Source organism: Oncorhynchus mykiss, chromosome 11 (genome assembly GCF_057628025.1).
Source record: "Oncorhynchus mykiss isolate SJ-2025 chromosome 11, ASM5762802v1, whole genome shotgun sequence".
Classification (NCBI taxonomy): domain Eukaryota; kingdom Metazoa; phylum Chordata; class Actinopteri; order Salmoniformes; family Salmonidae; genus Oncorhynchus; species Oncorhynchus mykiss.
The window spans coordinates 42,937,179-42,953,501 of NC_143032.1; the positions used below are offsets into that span (position 1 = coordinate 42,937,179).

Here is a 16,323-nt window from a genome sequence, read left to right on the forward strand (position 1 = left end):
GCTAGCAGAGACATTCACAAGGACTGGCTTGAAAGAACAATTATTCCACTGTCCAGTCCACTGCCTACCTAACTCAACCATTTGAATGCTTTTACAACATGTCCTTTTCAAATGATGCGGTTGCTTTATGAGTGAGGAATCTACCCTCAACTAGCAAGCAATAGCCCTTCTGAGATCAGACAATGAAGTGGGGTTGAACAGTGCAAACGTCTTCAACACATTGTCAGTTACGCAACCGTTTAAAAAAAACGAGATATTAATGCTATTGGCTGTAGACTATACAGTCGTACGGAAATATCTGATGATAAAGTTCTCTCCTCTCTCTCACGCTCTCTGATATGCATTCCCACACTGTACTGAGAGTACTGAGAGAGTGGTCTGGCCTGGGCGATGTCACTCTCCGGAGATATGGTATCTGTGATAGCCCTCAAGAAGAGCTTTTCCACCCTGTCTGGGCCAGACATCAAAGGATGGCTTCAAAGTCCTCGAATACCCTTCACCACACACGCACTCATGCAAGCACACACATCAAGACATGCATAGCACACATCAAGACGCAAACACACATGCGCAAGCACACACACATCTAGGCACGCACGCACACACATACACACTCACGCAATCATAAGACTCACGAATCACACACACACACACACACACACACACACACACACACACACACATGCAAACACACACACATGCAAACACACATGCAAACACACATACACACTCGAGGGGCCAAACAGTGCAGTGGCTTGAGGGATCAATATATAGTACAAGTGTGCTGACCTCCAAGGTCTCCAGAGGCTGAGCAACGATAGATAGAGGGAGGCTATTCTGAACTCACACACACTGACAAACAGAAACCTTAGGAGTGTTATTACGCCAATGTCTACAATGGGCACTTAAGTATCCAAGAAGTAGTTGGTGCTCTGTAGTAACATTTACAAAACTAAATCAGCTTTCCCTCCAGTTTTGACTGCAATAGAGAGATTCAAGACACTAGACAGTAAATCAAGGTTAGTGGAAATCACAGTGTTATGAACATTAGGGATAAATTGACTCTACCGGGAGTTATCCTAACCCTCAAGAGAGTGATAAGATCCCTGGAGTCAGTGTTGATAACTGGAGTTGATTGGGACAGAGTACTTTGAACTCCATTAAGTGTAACCAGAGACAGAGTTCAATCTATGGAGTTATGCATAGATGTGGGAGGGGACTCATTGTCAATATTTCCCAGCATGCTCTGTTGCAGGTTGATTTTTTACAATAGTTTGTTTCAATATCTGTGTTTTCACACGTACATTGACTGTTTTTGATCTTACGCTACACAAATATTTTTTTTTTCTTTTCTAAACTAACCCAATCTGTAAGGGTTTGGATTTATAGCAACCGTTAATGAGATAGTTGTTCCAGTTAACATGGTGTAGTTCAGGGATGTTTTAAGAACTCAGTCAGGGTCTCAACTTACTGGTGCGAGTTCAAATAGTAGATTTCACAAGGTGCGATTTATGTCGGTCACTGACAGTCTGTCAATTAGCCCATGTCAGCAATTTTTTCCCCGATTGCTAAGTTAGTTTAGCGGCCAGCGAACTCCCTGCGAGTAGGATATTTACTCCATTTAATGTTGTTTTAACTCCAAAAATATCAACACCATGACCAGAGTAGTTTCAACATAAAATGGGAGTGGGACCCATATAACCCCCCAAAATAATGTTACATTTGACCCCAATAAGAGTTCAATTAAGTCTTGTGATTTTACCGTGCAAAACATATCTGGATGACGACACACACGATGATGATGAAGATAATGACAAAAAGGTCTTACCAGCAGGCAGTTGAAGATGACGTAGAGGATGAGCATCCACAGGTATCCGTAGCCCATGTGTAGTCCTGCCCACAGCCACACCAGGGACACCAGGGCAAACAGGTACAGCACCATGGGCACCTCTGCAGCACACACAACAGGGAACACTTAATGCACAGTTAAGACACACAGGCACTCGGACAGACACACATACACGCACGCATAGATGCACGCATGCACATACACGCAGACAGATCATTCTTAGAATTAAATAAATTACATCAGCCTATTTCACAATCAGAAATTGGGAGCTTTCCAGAGGTCAGAGCGCTCTGATCCCTGCTCTCTCTCCATGTCTGGCTCTGGTCCATCATCCTAGTGCTCTGGTCCAGTATAGAGTAGTGAGCTGGATCTGGGGCAGCAGGCAGCAGACCAGGCCCTTGAGGTTGATTAAGGAAGCCTCTCTTAATCAGCACACTTTATACTGTAGGTCACAGATCCTGGCACCGGGGCTGCCAAGTACAGTACACCCGTCGCACGCACGAACACACACACACACACGAACACACACACACACACGAACACACACACATACACACACACACAAACACACACACACAAACACACACAAACACACACAAACACACACACACACACACACACACAATCTGTGCCAACTGCTCAGCTAACTCACTCTAACTAAAGGGCGCATCGATAGATGAGAGAGAGAGATAGCGAGAGATAGTGAGAGAGAGAGATGGAGAGGGAGAGGGAGAGAGAGCGGTAGCGGTAAGCACAAAGACCGTCTACACAATGACAGGGCTGTTGACCAGAAAGCAGCCTCTCTTGTCCAAATTGCATCTGGTCCCAACAAGTACTCCATGAAGCTAACCTCCGAACTACACTCTAAACCAGGAAAATGTTTTAGTTTTGGTGTTAATTTCATGCAATTCTACACATTTTGCCATAGGATGGAGAGAAATATTTTCAGTTTTTAATGTGATATCTAAGTGACTGACTAACAAAATCAATGGGGGCCCCCGGGCTCAAATTCAACCTTGATTACTGCAAGTTTAGATAGCTGGCGCCCTAGTCCCCCACCCCAAAAAATAATATAAATATATATATATATTTTTTTTATATATCTTTTTATATATATATATATATATATATATATATAAAATAAAGTAAAAACAATGTTGGCAATATTTTTTGTCAGACTGTCCTGCACCTGATTGTGTGTGAGAGTCTGTGTGTATGTAAAGTATGTATGTGTGGGTTAAGTCTTGGGGGGTTCACTAGAGACTTGAAACAGATCTATGGTGAAATTAAAAGCCTTGATTTCAGCATGTTGGAGCAGAGGGACTTTGGCCCGCCCCTCAGAGGGACTTTAGCCCATCTTTTAACCTACTGAAGCATGTGCACTGACCTTGAACCACTCTCAGTTGATGCTGAGAGGTACAGATCTAGGATCAACTTCCCCTACCCCAATCCTAACCTTAACTAGGACAATGGTTGCCAACCTTTCCCCTTCCAAATCACCCTCAAAAGCTCTTGAGAACCACCATTCACAGAGTCACAGTTTTTTAAAATTTTTACATAACACAAAATACATTCGGTCGAATTTAGTCCATTTAGCAGTGAAGGTAACTAATTAAAGGCCTATTACTTTTAGAAACAATTTGCATTTCGATGTTTGTATGTATTTTTTATCCTCCAAAAATTGCGGACAACCTGCAGTTCCCTCACGAATTCAAGAAGAGGCATGACTCCACAGTTCGCCTAAAAAAATACCTTACCCTATCTACAATGTTGGACATTGGGTAGCACAAAAATAATACAGTACATTCATGTTATGTCCTCCAGCATTCTCTTCTAGTTCAGCGTTGAACTAATGAAAATGTAGTGCCTGGACACAATGAGCACATACAGAGAGGAAGGGATCTGACATTTACATGAGCACATTTCCATTAGTGTGTGTTCTTGCCTGTTGAGAACAGAGTGTTCCACGTTAACTAGCCAGACCCAGGATAATAAATCCCTATTACCATTTGTTTTGAACGGCAATGCAGATGTGGTCCTTTGATCCCCCACTCTCAGTCTGTGTGTTGATTGTGGCTGGATGTTGACCAGTGCACCCAGTTTTTTTTTCTCCTGACTGTTACTGGGGAGACTCTCTGCCGGCCCGGGGTGGAGTGTGTTGCGGGTGATGTGCGGAGCTTAGTGATATCGAAAGGTGATGAGGGGAAGAAGCAAGGAGCAAGTGGTGACTGGAAGACTCAAACTAGTGCATGGGTAACACATTACAGCAGAATACAAGCTGTCAGTGCTGGTTAAATGTAGGGCACACTGTTCAGTCCACTTCACAACTGGGCAGAAAACACAAGGCACGGGCCCAGGGCTAAGCAAATAGCCTACACATAGGTGCCAAATCCACCACCTTGTCTGCTCTCTCCCTCTTCTTCTTCCACCACTGTGTGCCAGTTTTCCATATTTCTATCATTCCGTGCGATCCTTTTTCCCCCCACTTTCCTCCGATCTCACGCTATCATAAACTCGCACTTCCTTCACGCTCTCTCTCTGCCTCTCTCACACATCTGCATCCCTCTCCGCTCCTCCCTCCTTGTTTTTTTCCACCAGTGTAAGCACATTCCTGGCTGTGGTCTTGGTAGGAGGTCCCACAGTGGGAGCAGGTTCCAAAAGCCTGCTGGGAGGGAATGGCTGGTCTGCTGGGTCCACAGGGATGGGAGAGAGTAGCGGCAGGGTGCTTTCCATCACTTCCCCATGGAGATAATATAGTCCTTATCTTATCTTACTGTACAACCTTGAATGCAGAATGGGCCTTAATAGACAACCTGCCATTTTTCTCAACACAATGTGCACACTTTTATACAAAAAGCCAGTTTAAACTTTTTCCCACAGCTTGCACTGGAAATAGAGAGCCCTTTCCTTGCCAAGATCAGAAGAGGAGAGGATAGGGCTACAGTGCATTCGGAAAGTATTCAGACCACTTCCCCTTACAGACATTTTGTTACACACCGGTTTATTCTAAAATGGATTAAAAAAACTAAAATCCTCATTAATCTACACAGATTTGATCCGCCCCATAATGACAAAACAAAAATAGAGTTTTAGAATTTTTGCAAATAGATTAAAAATAAAAACACTAACACCTTATTTGCATAAGTATTCAGACCCCCTGCTACGAGACTCGAAATTGAGCTCAGGTGCATCCTTGAGATATTTCTACAACTTCATTGGAGTCCACCTGTGGTAAATTCAACAGATTGGACATGATTTGGAAAGGCACACAACTGTCTATATAAGGTCCCACAGTTGACAGTGCATGTCAGAGCGAAAACCAAGCCATGATGGTTGAAGGGATTGTCCGTAGAGCTCAGAGGCAGGATTCTGATGAGGCACAGATCTGGGGAAGGGTACTAAAATATTTCTGCAGAATTGAAGGTCCCCAAGAACACAGTGGCCTCCATGATTCTAACATGGAAGAAATTTGGAACCACTAAGACTCTTCCTAGAGCTGGCCGCCAGGCCAAACTGAGCAATCTGGGGAGAAGAGCCTTGGTCAGGGAGGTGAGCAAGAACCCAATGGTCACTCTGACAGAGCTCTAGAGTTCCTCTGATGAGATGAGAGAACCATCCAGAAGGATAACCATCTCTGCAGCACTCCACCAATCAGGCCTTTATGGTAGAGTGGCCAGACGGAAGCCCCTCCTCAGAAAAAGGCACATGACAGCCCTCTTCGATTTTGCCAAAAGGCACCTAAAGGACTGTCAGACCATGAGAAACAAGATTCTGGTCTGATGAAACCAAGATTTAACTCTTTGTCCTGAATACCAAGCGTCACATCTGGAAGAAACCTGGCACCATCACTATGGTGAAGCATGTTGGAGGCAGCATCATGCTGTGGCGATGTTTTTCAGCGGCAGGGACTGGGAGACTAGTCAGGATCGAGGGAAAGATGAACGGAGCAGTACAAAAATCCTTGATGAAAACCTGCTCCAGAGTGCTCAGGACCTCAGACTGTGGCACAGGTTCACTTTCCTACAGGACAACGACCCTAAGCACACAGCCAAGACAACGCAGGAGTGGCTTCGGAACAAGTCTCTGAATGTCCTTGAGTGACCCAGCCGGTGCCCAGACTTGAACCCGATCAAACATCTCTGGAGAGACCTAAAAATAGCTGTGCAGCGACGCTTCCTATCCAACCTGACAGAGCTTGAGAGGATTTGCAGAGAATGGGAGGAACTCCCCAAATACAAGTGTGCAAGCGTGTAGTTTCATACCCAAGAATACTCGAGGCTGAAATCGCTGCCAAGATGCTTCAACAAAGTACTGAGTAAAGGGTCTGAATACTTATGTTAATGTGATATTTCAGTTTTATATTTGTTATACCTTTCCATATAAAAATCAGTTTTGCTTTGTCATTATGGGGTATTGTGTGTAGATTGAAGAGGGACAAAAATAATTTAATACATTTTAGAATAAGGCTGTAACGTAACAAAATGTGGAAAAAGTCAAGGGGTCTGAATACTTTCTGAATGCACTGTGTATTTGGACTGACAGGCTTCTCAGTGTGAGAAGACAAACTGTGTGGAGGATGGGGGTTCAACACAAACAAGCGAGCCGAAACCCAAGATGGTGCTGACGATACGGTCACAGAGGGGTTATCAGCTGTAACAATACACACAACACAGCATACCCCTACACTGGACCCTAGGCTTGGGTTCAATTAAGTTCACTAGCAACACAGGAATAATTGAATAATACTGGGGCTATGAATAGATGTGGGTCTGTTCGTGCCCTATGTGTTTGTGTTTGTTTGTTTGTGTGTGTGTGTGTGTGTGTTTGTGTGTGTGCGTGCGTGCGTGTGTGCGTGCGTGCATGTGTGCGTGTGTGTGCGTGCGTGTGTGTGTGCGTGCATGTATGCTTGTGTTTGTGTGCACGTACGTGCGCTCGTTGCTGTGTGTTTGTGTGGTCTTTCAAAACTCTTTCCCCAAGCCCTCTTCTGTGAGTCCTGTGGCTGGGCAGCCCAATAGGTCTGGCTACAGGCCCGCTCTGGGCTGCTGTGCTAACATGGAAGAGTGAGCTAGGAGGGAAATGTAACTTGTCATCACACCTAAATGGCAGACCCACAAGTTCCACCGTGGACTTCTTCTATAAGTCAAGGGGAACTCCAAGTACTGCGACCGTGTGTTTGCCGTTTAAAAAAAATAATAAATCCCACCACCAGTCTTCCTAACATGTATAATAACGGAAATAATTCATAGAATGAATAAAGACAAGATAAGAACATTGGCCTAATTAAATGCTGTAGTAATATCCTTCTGTGGACCAGACTCCGTTGCCTCTAAAAAAAAAAAAAACAGTTTAAAACACATGAACAAGCTAGGCTGGCAATATATGTATCGTCTTGTAATGTATAAAACGCCATGCTTTGATAGGGTCAATGGGTTTGGAACACAAGCGTCGCCATGGTTTTATAGCTGGGTGTCCGCTTATGCTATCAAATTGTCAGTAATTTCCATTCTGTGTGAAGCAGCAAGAAAATGACATTGCATAATAATAACATTGAGTGGGTGCTACCCGTTCAATCCAATAGCGTGGTTGCTAAGTACTGTTAACAGTGCAATGATAAGAATGGGGGGGGGGGGGGGGGGGCAATACACATTAGATAACAACATCATACTCAACTCTGTACTTAAGAAAAGGCTATCAAACGCTAGTGCCAGCTGTAGGAAAGTCTGACAATAAGGGAAATACCTAATAAAATATGTGTCGTAGAAATAACGTGAGCTGAAAATTGTGGCCAACAGTACGACATCTCGGGGCCAAAGCAAGTGGTGGATAGACAGATTTGATCTGTCCTTTCCCTTAGAATACACAGAGTACGTAACCATTGGCTGTAATTTGGGATTAGGAGGTGGTCAGCTGTTTGTATGACCACTCCCATGGCTGGTGACAGCCTGTCTAGGGTCAGTGATTGCATCGTGACTCCTCTAATTACTGTGGCATATATACAATAAGTACAGTAGGAGGAATCGTGTATAGTGGAGTCTCAATTGCACGCAGTAGTAAGCTCAAAATGGCACCCTGTCATGTTTTTGCCTGCCTGTCTGACCGAGCCTCTCAATAATTTGCCCATAGAATTGTAAGTCTGTCTGTATGTCTAACTCTAATCCCTGTGACACTCATATTTTACCATTGAAAGCAATGTATTGACAGAAACGTCAACCATTTGACGCATCTTTTCCCATTGAATCCAATGTATTGACAGAAACGTCAACCATTTGACGCATCTTTTCCCATTGAATCCAATGTATTGACAGAAACGTCAACCATTTGACGCATCTTTTCCCATCGAATCCAATGTATTGAGAGAGAAAAAAAACATCATATATTGTGACGTTTTCATATATGGTGATGTGACAGGATGACGTTTTCCTACGATATCATGTTGGTACTGCACCTCAGTCTGTACAACACAACCAACACTGGAAACGCAGAATCATGCACGTGCCATGATCAAGGTGGTCTGTGTGACTGAAATGCCGCATTTTCGAAAAAAAGTTTAGTATACACAGGGTGTCTTTGGTTCTTCCGCACATGTTATCTAAGACGTTTCTTTATCCATCCGCTAAATGCACCACATCTTGTCCTACTGCAAGGTAACGAGCCTGACACCCACGCTGCATTTCACACCTGGCTGTAGAGTAGAGTATGTCTGCAGACTCACACACACACGGCATCAAATGTGAGTGACGTCAGAGGCCGTGGCATATCTCACAGCACTTTCAGAGCTGTACCTGCGGGTCAGGGCCAGGCAGATGTGAAATAAGTGGAGGCCTGTGCTTATCTCAGCAGAAGTCCGGTCTTGGTAAAGGAGCAGAGGGAATGGTGTCCGTCACCTCTCGTCTCACAATGATTACATCAGCATTCCAACAGGCTCCTCTGTTGTTGTCTCTCTCTCTCCCACCGTCAATAGCAGTGGTTATCAGAGGGGAGTGAGCCCATGACATGAGCCAGATAAACTGAAATCATTATGTGAATCATTTGAGAAACAGAAACGCCGACGGACGACAGTTTTATACGCTATATGTCTTGAGAAAAAAAATGTCATTTTCAAATATCGAATACAGCACAAGCGTTTGCAGAGTTGAAATCTGCCAGAGAAACAGTGCCAGTGAATGAGACTATGAGTCTGGAAGCTAATATGAAGAGACAGGTTCAGTGATCTGTCCTGTTAGTCCCACTCGTCAATAACAGAATTTACCAAGAGGCTTGGCATCTCTACACAGTAAATCCAGTCATCCATGACACCCAACACTTCTGGTTCCCAAGGCTCTCAACCCTGATTGGCTGAAACATTTGAAACATTCAGCGGTACCTCCATGCCGACCATTAGAGTAGCATTCATCTGCATGTGGCAGCCAGGGGCATCATAATGCAATTCCACTGGAGAGGGCCCTTTAGTGTGCTCTCTGGCTCACTGATAAAAACCTTCTCTATCTCTACTACAGTAGCCATGTCTGCACATCAAGCCTCTTTGAGCCCAAATGAGAATCAGTCTTGGCCTTCTCGCCAGCTTCTCATCCTACAACCTTGAGTTATATAAACTCCAGACAGAGAGACTTCTGAAACTAACCAGGGATGTTACTGTGACTGCTTCCCAAATGGCACCCTACTTCCTACATAGTGCATTACTTTTGACCAGAGCCCTATGTGCTCCTGTATCTGTTTGTAGTGGAGCCTGCAGCTATTTTTGTTACATCAATTCTCAATGACCAAATCCAAGCCTAGAGAATCAGCCTCATATTGAAATGAGCCAGTCATTTCCTAATAGAAAAGTCGGACCTACTGAAGAAAGTCTATAGCCTAGTACAGGGTTTCTCAAACTCAATTTCCTGACTAAATGTAAAAAAATATATAAAACCTTTAAAGTGTCATTTCCTCCAATTTTCAAATCCTTTATTCAAGTTTTTCAAAGACCTCTTTGATGAGAATAGGCTACCCGTCCTGTTGGATGAGGATGCAGAGAGCTGTGAGAAAGTAAAGTGCCTTTTTGTCGTAAAGTGCTTCTACACCTGCATTGCTTGCTGTTTGAGGTTTTAGGCTGGGTTTCTGTACAGCACTTTGAGATATCAGCTGATGTAAGAAGGGCTATATGAATACGTTCGATTTGATCAGTTGTGTCCCCAGTGTTGTGCCCCTGGTCCAAAGAGCATGTGATGACTGTGGTCCTCCAGGGCGCTGTCTGAGCAGGCCTGTATTTGCATGGTGTTTTTGCAAATGAAAAGAGGGCCTTTTTTTCCACCATAGACTCAGGCGGAAACCATGGCAATATGATAACAGTTGAGTGTCATTGCTTCAGGGTGCACTGACAGGCAATTCTCTACCGCGGGGATCATCAACTAGACTCAGCCGCATGTTGATTTTTTCTTGAGCGGATGGCCTGGGTGCCGGAACAAATTAAATTGTAGACTGCAAATCTATATATGTTATATAGTTATATATGTTTGCAAGTAGCCCAAACATATATAATGTTTGACTAAAAAAACCATAACAATTTCAGAACTTGCTTACATTTGTGTCTCTCTATTATGTATAGTAATACTTGGGAACAGATTTAAAAAAAAATGTAAATCACTTGGAGCTGATTTCCTGGTGTTTTTACAGTCCAACAATAAAAAAAATTTTGCTCAGAAAAGTTGAGGGGGGGTCAAATAAAACCACCCGCGGGCCAAATTAAATTGGGGAACCCTGTTCTATTGGGCTGCGATGTAAACAACACAGAGTTGTCTCATTGACCCAACACTCCAACAGCATAAATCGTAATAGCAGAGCAGTGTTTTTTTGAAACAGCTGAAATGTATAGACATTTTCCTAATACTTGAGACTTGTTTCATTGAGTTTTTACCTGAAATTGCCTTAACAGCCGGTTACATTCTGCAATTGTTGCGGTAGCTACCAGCTGTACTGAGCCACGTAAAACTATGGAAGCCCATCTCCAATACCAAAAACATGTCTAATATAGGTCATACAAATAGGACATGTTTTGTTTCACTTGTAACATTGTGTGGTGATTTCAGATTTGGCACCACAGGTCCCAGAGTGATGGGGGGTGGAAAATTGTTCCCTGGGGCCCAAAGTTTTTCCTGATCTGGAAGGTAGCTAACCTAACCAGCTCCAGACCTTAGTTGTAGCACATTAATAAACTAGCTGTGAACATTTTTTAAGATGGGCTATGATGGGACCAGAAAATGTTTCTAATCAGATCATATGTAAAGAAAATATATAAACACTACAGGTCAAACATTTTGAACACCTACTCATTCAACAGTTTTTCTTTATTTTTTACTATTTTATACATTGTAGAATAATAGTGAAGAAAACTATTCAAAACTGTGAAATAACACATATGGAATCATGTAGTAACCAAAAAAGTGTTAAACAAACCAAAATATACTTTATATTTGAGATTCTTCAAATAGGCAGCCTTTGCCTTGATGACAGCTTTGCACACTGTTGGCATTCTCTAAACCAGCTTAACCTGGAATGCTTTTCCAACAGTCTTGAAGGAGTTCCCACATTTTCTGAGCACTTGTTGGCTGCATTTCCTTTACGCTACGGTCCGACTCTTCCCAAACCATCTCAATTTGGTTGAGGTCGGGGGATTGTGGAGGCCAGGTCATCTGATGCAGCACTTCATCACTCTCCTTCTTGGTCAAATAGCCCTTACACAACCTGGAGGTGTGTTGGGTCATTGTCCTGTTGAAAAACAAATTATAGTCCCACTTAGCCCAAACCAGATGAGATGGCGTATCACTGTAGAATGCTGTGGTAGCCATGCTGGTTAAGTGTGACTTGAATTCTACATAAATCACAGACAGTGTCACCATCAAAGCTGTTGGTTTGGTTGAAACCAAAAATCTCCAATTTGGACTCCAGACCAAAGTACAAATTTCCTCCGGTCTAATGTCCATTCCTCATGTTTCTTGGCCCAAGCAAGTCTCTTCTTCTTATTGGTGTCCTTTAGTAGTTGTTTCTTTGCCGCAATTCGACCATGAAGGCCTGATTCGCACAGTCTCCTCTTAACAGTTGATGTTGAGATGCATTTATTTGGGCTGCAATTTCTGAGGCTAGTAAACTCTAATGAACTTATCCTCTGCAGCACAGGTAACTCTGGGTCTTCCATTCCTGTGACGGTCCTCATTGGAGCCAGTTTCATCATAGCGCTTGATGGTTTTTGCGACCGCGCTTGAAGAAACGTTAAAAGTTCTTGAAATTATCCATATAGACTGACCTTCATGTCTTAAAGTAATGACGGACTTTCGTTTCTCTTTGCTTATTTGAGATGGTCTTGCCATTATATGGACTTGGTATTTTACCAAATAGGACTATGTTCTGTATACCACCCCTACCTTGTCACAACACAACTGATTGGCTCAAACGCATTAAGAAGGAAAGAAATTCAACAAATGAACTTTTAAGAAGGCACACCTGTTAATTGAAATGCATTCCAGGTGACTGCCTCATGAAGCTGGTTGAGAGAATGCCAAGAGTGTGCAAAGCTGCCATCGAGGCAAAGGGTGGCTACTTGAAGAATCTGAAATATAATATATTTTTGGAATTGCTTAACACTATTTTGGTTACTACATGATCACATATGTGTTATTCCATAGTTTTGATGTCTTCACTATTACAAGTAAAGAAAAACCCTTGACGGAGTAGGTGTTCTAAAACGTTTGACCGGTAGTGTCTTTAAAAAGGCCTAGGCAGCCTAGCCACCCTAAATGTGAATATAAATCACATTTATCACATTCACATTTTCTCAGAACACAAATAAATTGCATTTCTCATCCAGCCTGTGTAAATAAATTGAGTTTTAGAGGCTGTTGAAAACCTGTTTATGGACCTCACTCTACTGCTACCCCCCCCCCTTGAGTGTGTGTTTGAGTGTGTGTATGTTTGTGTGTGTGTGTGTGTTTGTGGGCGAGGCTGCTTTAGTGTGCCCCTCAGGGTGTCGGGCATAGGCAGGTACATGGGCTCTAAGGCTGAGGAACAGACGCCGGCAGTGTCAGAGGCATGCCGAGTCAGCCACTACAGCACGACGTGACTGTGTGTGAACCGGTGTGTGTTTGTTAGGGCCGGTGGCTCTGCCTTCTCTACAGCGGACACAAAAACACACTCCAGGGGAGGGGTAGAGAGGTGCGCAGGGCTGCCTTAATCGACATCTACGTCATCGGCGCCCGGGAGAGCAGTTTTTGTGGGGGTTAACTGCCTTGCTCAAGGGCAGAACGGCAGATTTGTCCATTTTGCCGGCTTGGGGATTCGAACCAGCAACCTTTCGGTTTGTTCACCCGCATCCACCTGCAGTTGCTAATAACCCATCCGCAACCGCCCAACTATATGAGATAAAGTGAAGATTTGAGGCCTGCTCCAGACCCCATAGAAAATGTGTTGTAGGCTACAGTCAGAGACAGACAAACTATGTTTTGACAAAGGGTACAGGATTTATTTGTTTCAGCTTGTAATTTCCAACATTTTAGTAAACTACATGTTAGTCAACTTGTCTATAACTAGATACATGCAGTTTCTCTTATATGTTGCCCCAGAGGACTAAATAAACCCTTGCTCACCAGGATAATGTCATAAATGACAGGATGAATGGTTCAATCTAGCTGACATTGTTAAAGTTCCCTCTGTCATCTCTGCATCTATCGCAGAGCAAAGACATTTAGGGACCAGGGATATGAGTAAACCCCCGCATCACTAACACACACAATGTGGCACAGACCACACACGGTGTTGCGGGGAGGCTATGAGCAGCTTTGCCAACCAAAGGACTCGCACTAATTCAGGCTTTGCTTTGTCATTGGAGGGAGCGACCAAAACACGGATACTTAGCAACAATGGAGAGTGATTTGATTCACGATACCGACGGACCAGAACAAAAGCCAGGGATAACGTGTGTGTGTGTGTGTGTGTGTGTGTACAGAATATCCTCTGTTTGCAAGGAACTGGGTCTCCACCCACTCTGCATAAATCCAAGTGAGTAGCATACACATAGTATGTGTTTTGTACTGACGTGCACAAGGCACACATGTGTTTTGTACTGACGTGCACAATGCACACATGTGTTTTGTACTGACGTGCACAATGCACACATGTGTTTTGTACTGACGTGCACAAGGCACACATGTGTTTTGCACTGCAGTGAAAGTTGCATAAAGCTTTAATCAAGGCTGCCCTACGGCGCCTGATCAGACGCGTGCTCGCTGTGTACGCCATATGAGCGTGCGCGTGTCGGGGTGGTTTTTGCAGGCCATTGTGAAAAATAGTCCAACAGCCTGGGTTGGGGATTAGATGTGTGTTGTAACAAGCAATCTCCACAGGCTTTTCAGGGAACCTACCACAGAGTGTTGGAACAAGGACATCCTGCCCACCATCTGTGGATGGGCCAGCCATGGGGGCTGCGGTGGGGGTTGCTAGGGGTTGTTGGAGATGGGTGAGACGGGAAAATAAAGGTATCTCTGTGGAGGATGTATTCGCTATAGAGCTGGTTTTCAGACTTGGTCTGGTTGCTCAAGACATGGAGGTGGCTAGATGCTCCAACCCATGCCATAAGTCTCATAGTGGGCAGACAGTGTGTGAATTCACGTTTGTATTCTTGCATGCATGTATGTGTGCGTGTGTGTGTGTGTGTGTGTGGGGGGGGGGGGGTAATATACCTGAGCTGTTGGTGCGTCCGCGGTACACATCATCGTAGGCCTTCCACTGCTGTGTGACCTGGTAGGCATGGATGAAAACCACTAGTACCCCGACCAGGCAGATGAGAGGCACCAGGGCTGCTGTACACAGAGCAGCATAGATATTAGGAATGAAACACCTGCAGACAGAGAGAGAGAGAGAGAGAGAGATAGAGACAGAGAGACAGAGAGAGAGATAGAGACAGAGAGACAGAGAGACAGAGAGACAGAGAGACAGAGAGACAGAGAGACAGAGAGACAGAGAGACAGAGAGAGAGAGAGAGAGAGAGAGAGAGAGAGAGAGAGAGAGAGAGAGAGAGAGAGAGAGAGAGAGAGAGAGAGAGAGAGAGAGAGAGAGAGAGACAGAGACAGAGAGACAGAGAGAGAGATAGAGACAGAGAGACAGAGAGACAGAGAGACAGAGAGACAGAGAGACAGAGAGACAGAGAGAGAGAGAGAGAGAGAGAGAGAGAGACAGAGAGAGAGATAGAGACAGAGAGAGAGATAGAGACAGAGAGAGAGAGAAAGAAAGAAAGAAAGAAAGAAAGAAAGAAGGGGAGAAAGGGAGGGAGAGAGAGAAGAGGGGTGTTATTACACAAAACTTGCAGTAAACAGCCAAGGAGAAGAGTAAAATGAAGCCCTGGCTATGTTCCTTTATTGCGCTGTATTAGTTAAAGACATTCTTGCTTCAACATCCATAAGCAGGATCTAGGGCCTGATACCTCTGATCCTTCATAAGACTCTCAGCCTTCCCAGTGAAGAACAAGCTACAAAGACATTTCCTTTATGCACAAACATCTACTTCAACCTCCCTCTCACAACTTAAAGTATTAAAGTATTTTTCTATTTAAGGCTTTCGGGGGGGGGGGGGCTTTTGAAAACAGCGTCTTATTTATCGAAGGTTTATCGTCGATACATCTGCTGTTTTGGCCAAGTCTTCGGAGCGTGCAAGGAGGGAGAGGGCTGCTGTCATCTACGAGCTCTGCTGTTGGTCAGGGGAGCGAGCATTATCCTGCAGGGATCAAATCCACCACTATCACTGACCACTTCAAATTAAACATTTAAAAATCAAACAGTCCTCTTCTAATCTCTGGTGAAATGCTGATCCTGGATTCTGTGTCATATTTGATCTTGGTGTAGCTTTGTAATCCATCACTATTGTAAGGGGATGAGCTGAAGTACTGCGCACTTACTTCGGCGCGCGCGTGTGTGTGTGTGTTTAAGGTCACACTCAGTGTTGTTGTGTCCTTGCGACAGCACATTCCAGCACATGGTTGGGGAGGGCAAAATATTCAGCACCACAGTGGGCCAATTGGCACAGTCAGACATGGCTCCCAACTCAGTCTCACACAACAAACACACTCCCCAGGGAGTGCAGCAAGAGACACTGTGTTCTTTCTGAAGGGGTATCCCTGCTCTGACGGCCCTCACGCCACCCTCCTAGTGGTAAGCCTAGCTATGGTGTCCACGAGGCCCAACTGTTCCTCCATGCCCAGACACAGTCACACCCCCAATGGTCCCTTAATGACCACTGAACAATATTCATTTATAGTACAGCTTTTCTCAGGAGCATGTCGGTCGGTCTGTGTCTGTCTGTCTGCTAGTCGGTCCGTCCGTCAGTCTGCTTTTCTGTCCATCTCTCTCTCACTCACTCTCACTCTCACTCCATTCTATCTCTGCCACCCCCCCCCCCCCCCTCTACTCTCTCTCCCTCCCTCCCTCTGCCGCCCCTCCTCTCTTCCCCTTTCT

At 44.4% G+C, this 16,323-nt stretch overlaps 1 protein-coding gene across 2 annotated transcripts in view; it reads right to left on the reverse strand.

Annotated features, from left to right (window-relative positions):
* Positions 1-16,323, reverse strand: part of adgrv1 (adhesion G protein-coupled receptor V1) — a 212,527-nt gene that overhangs the window by 33,884 nt on the left and 162,320 nt on the right. For both annotated transcript variants that reach the window (XM_036935476.2, XM_090190170.1), the window contains 2 exons: positions 14,557-14,714; positions 1,829-1,950 (listed from right to left, as the gene is read on the reverse strand). In XM_036935476.2, coding sequence (XP_036791371.2) covers positions 1,829-1,950; positions 14,557-14,714 — 280 coding nt within the window. The remainder of the gene's footprint in view (positions 1-1,828; positions 1,951-14,556; positions 14,715-16,323) is intronic.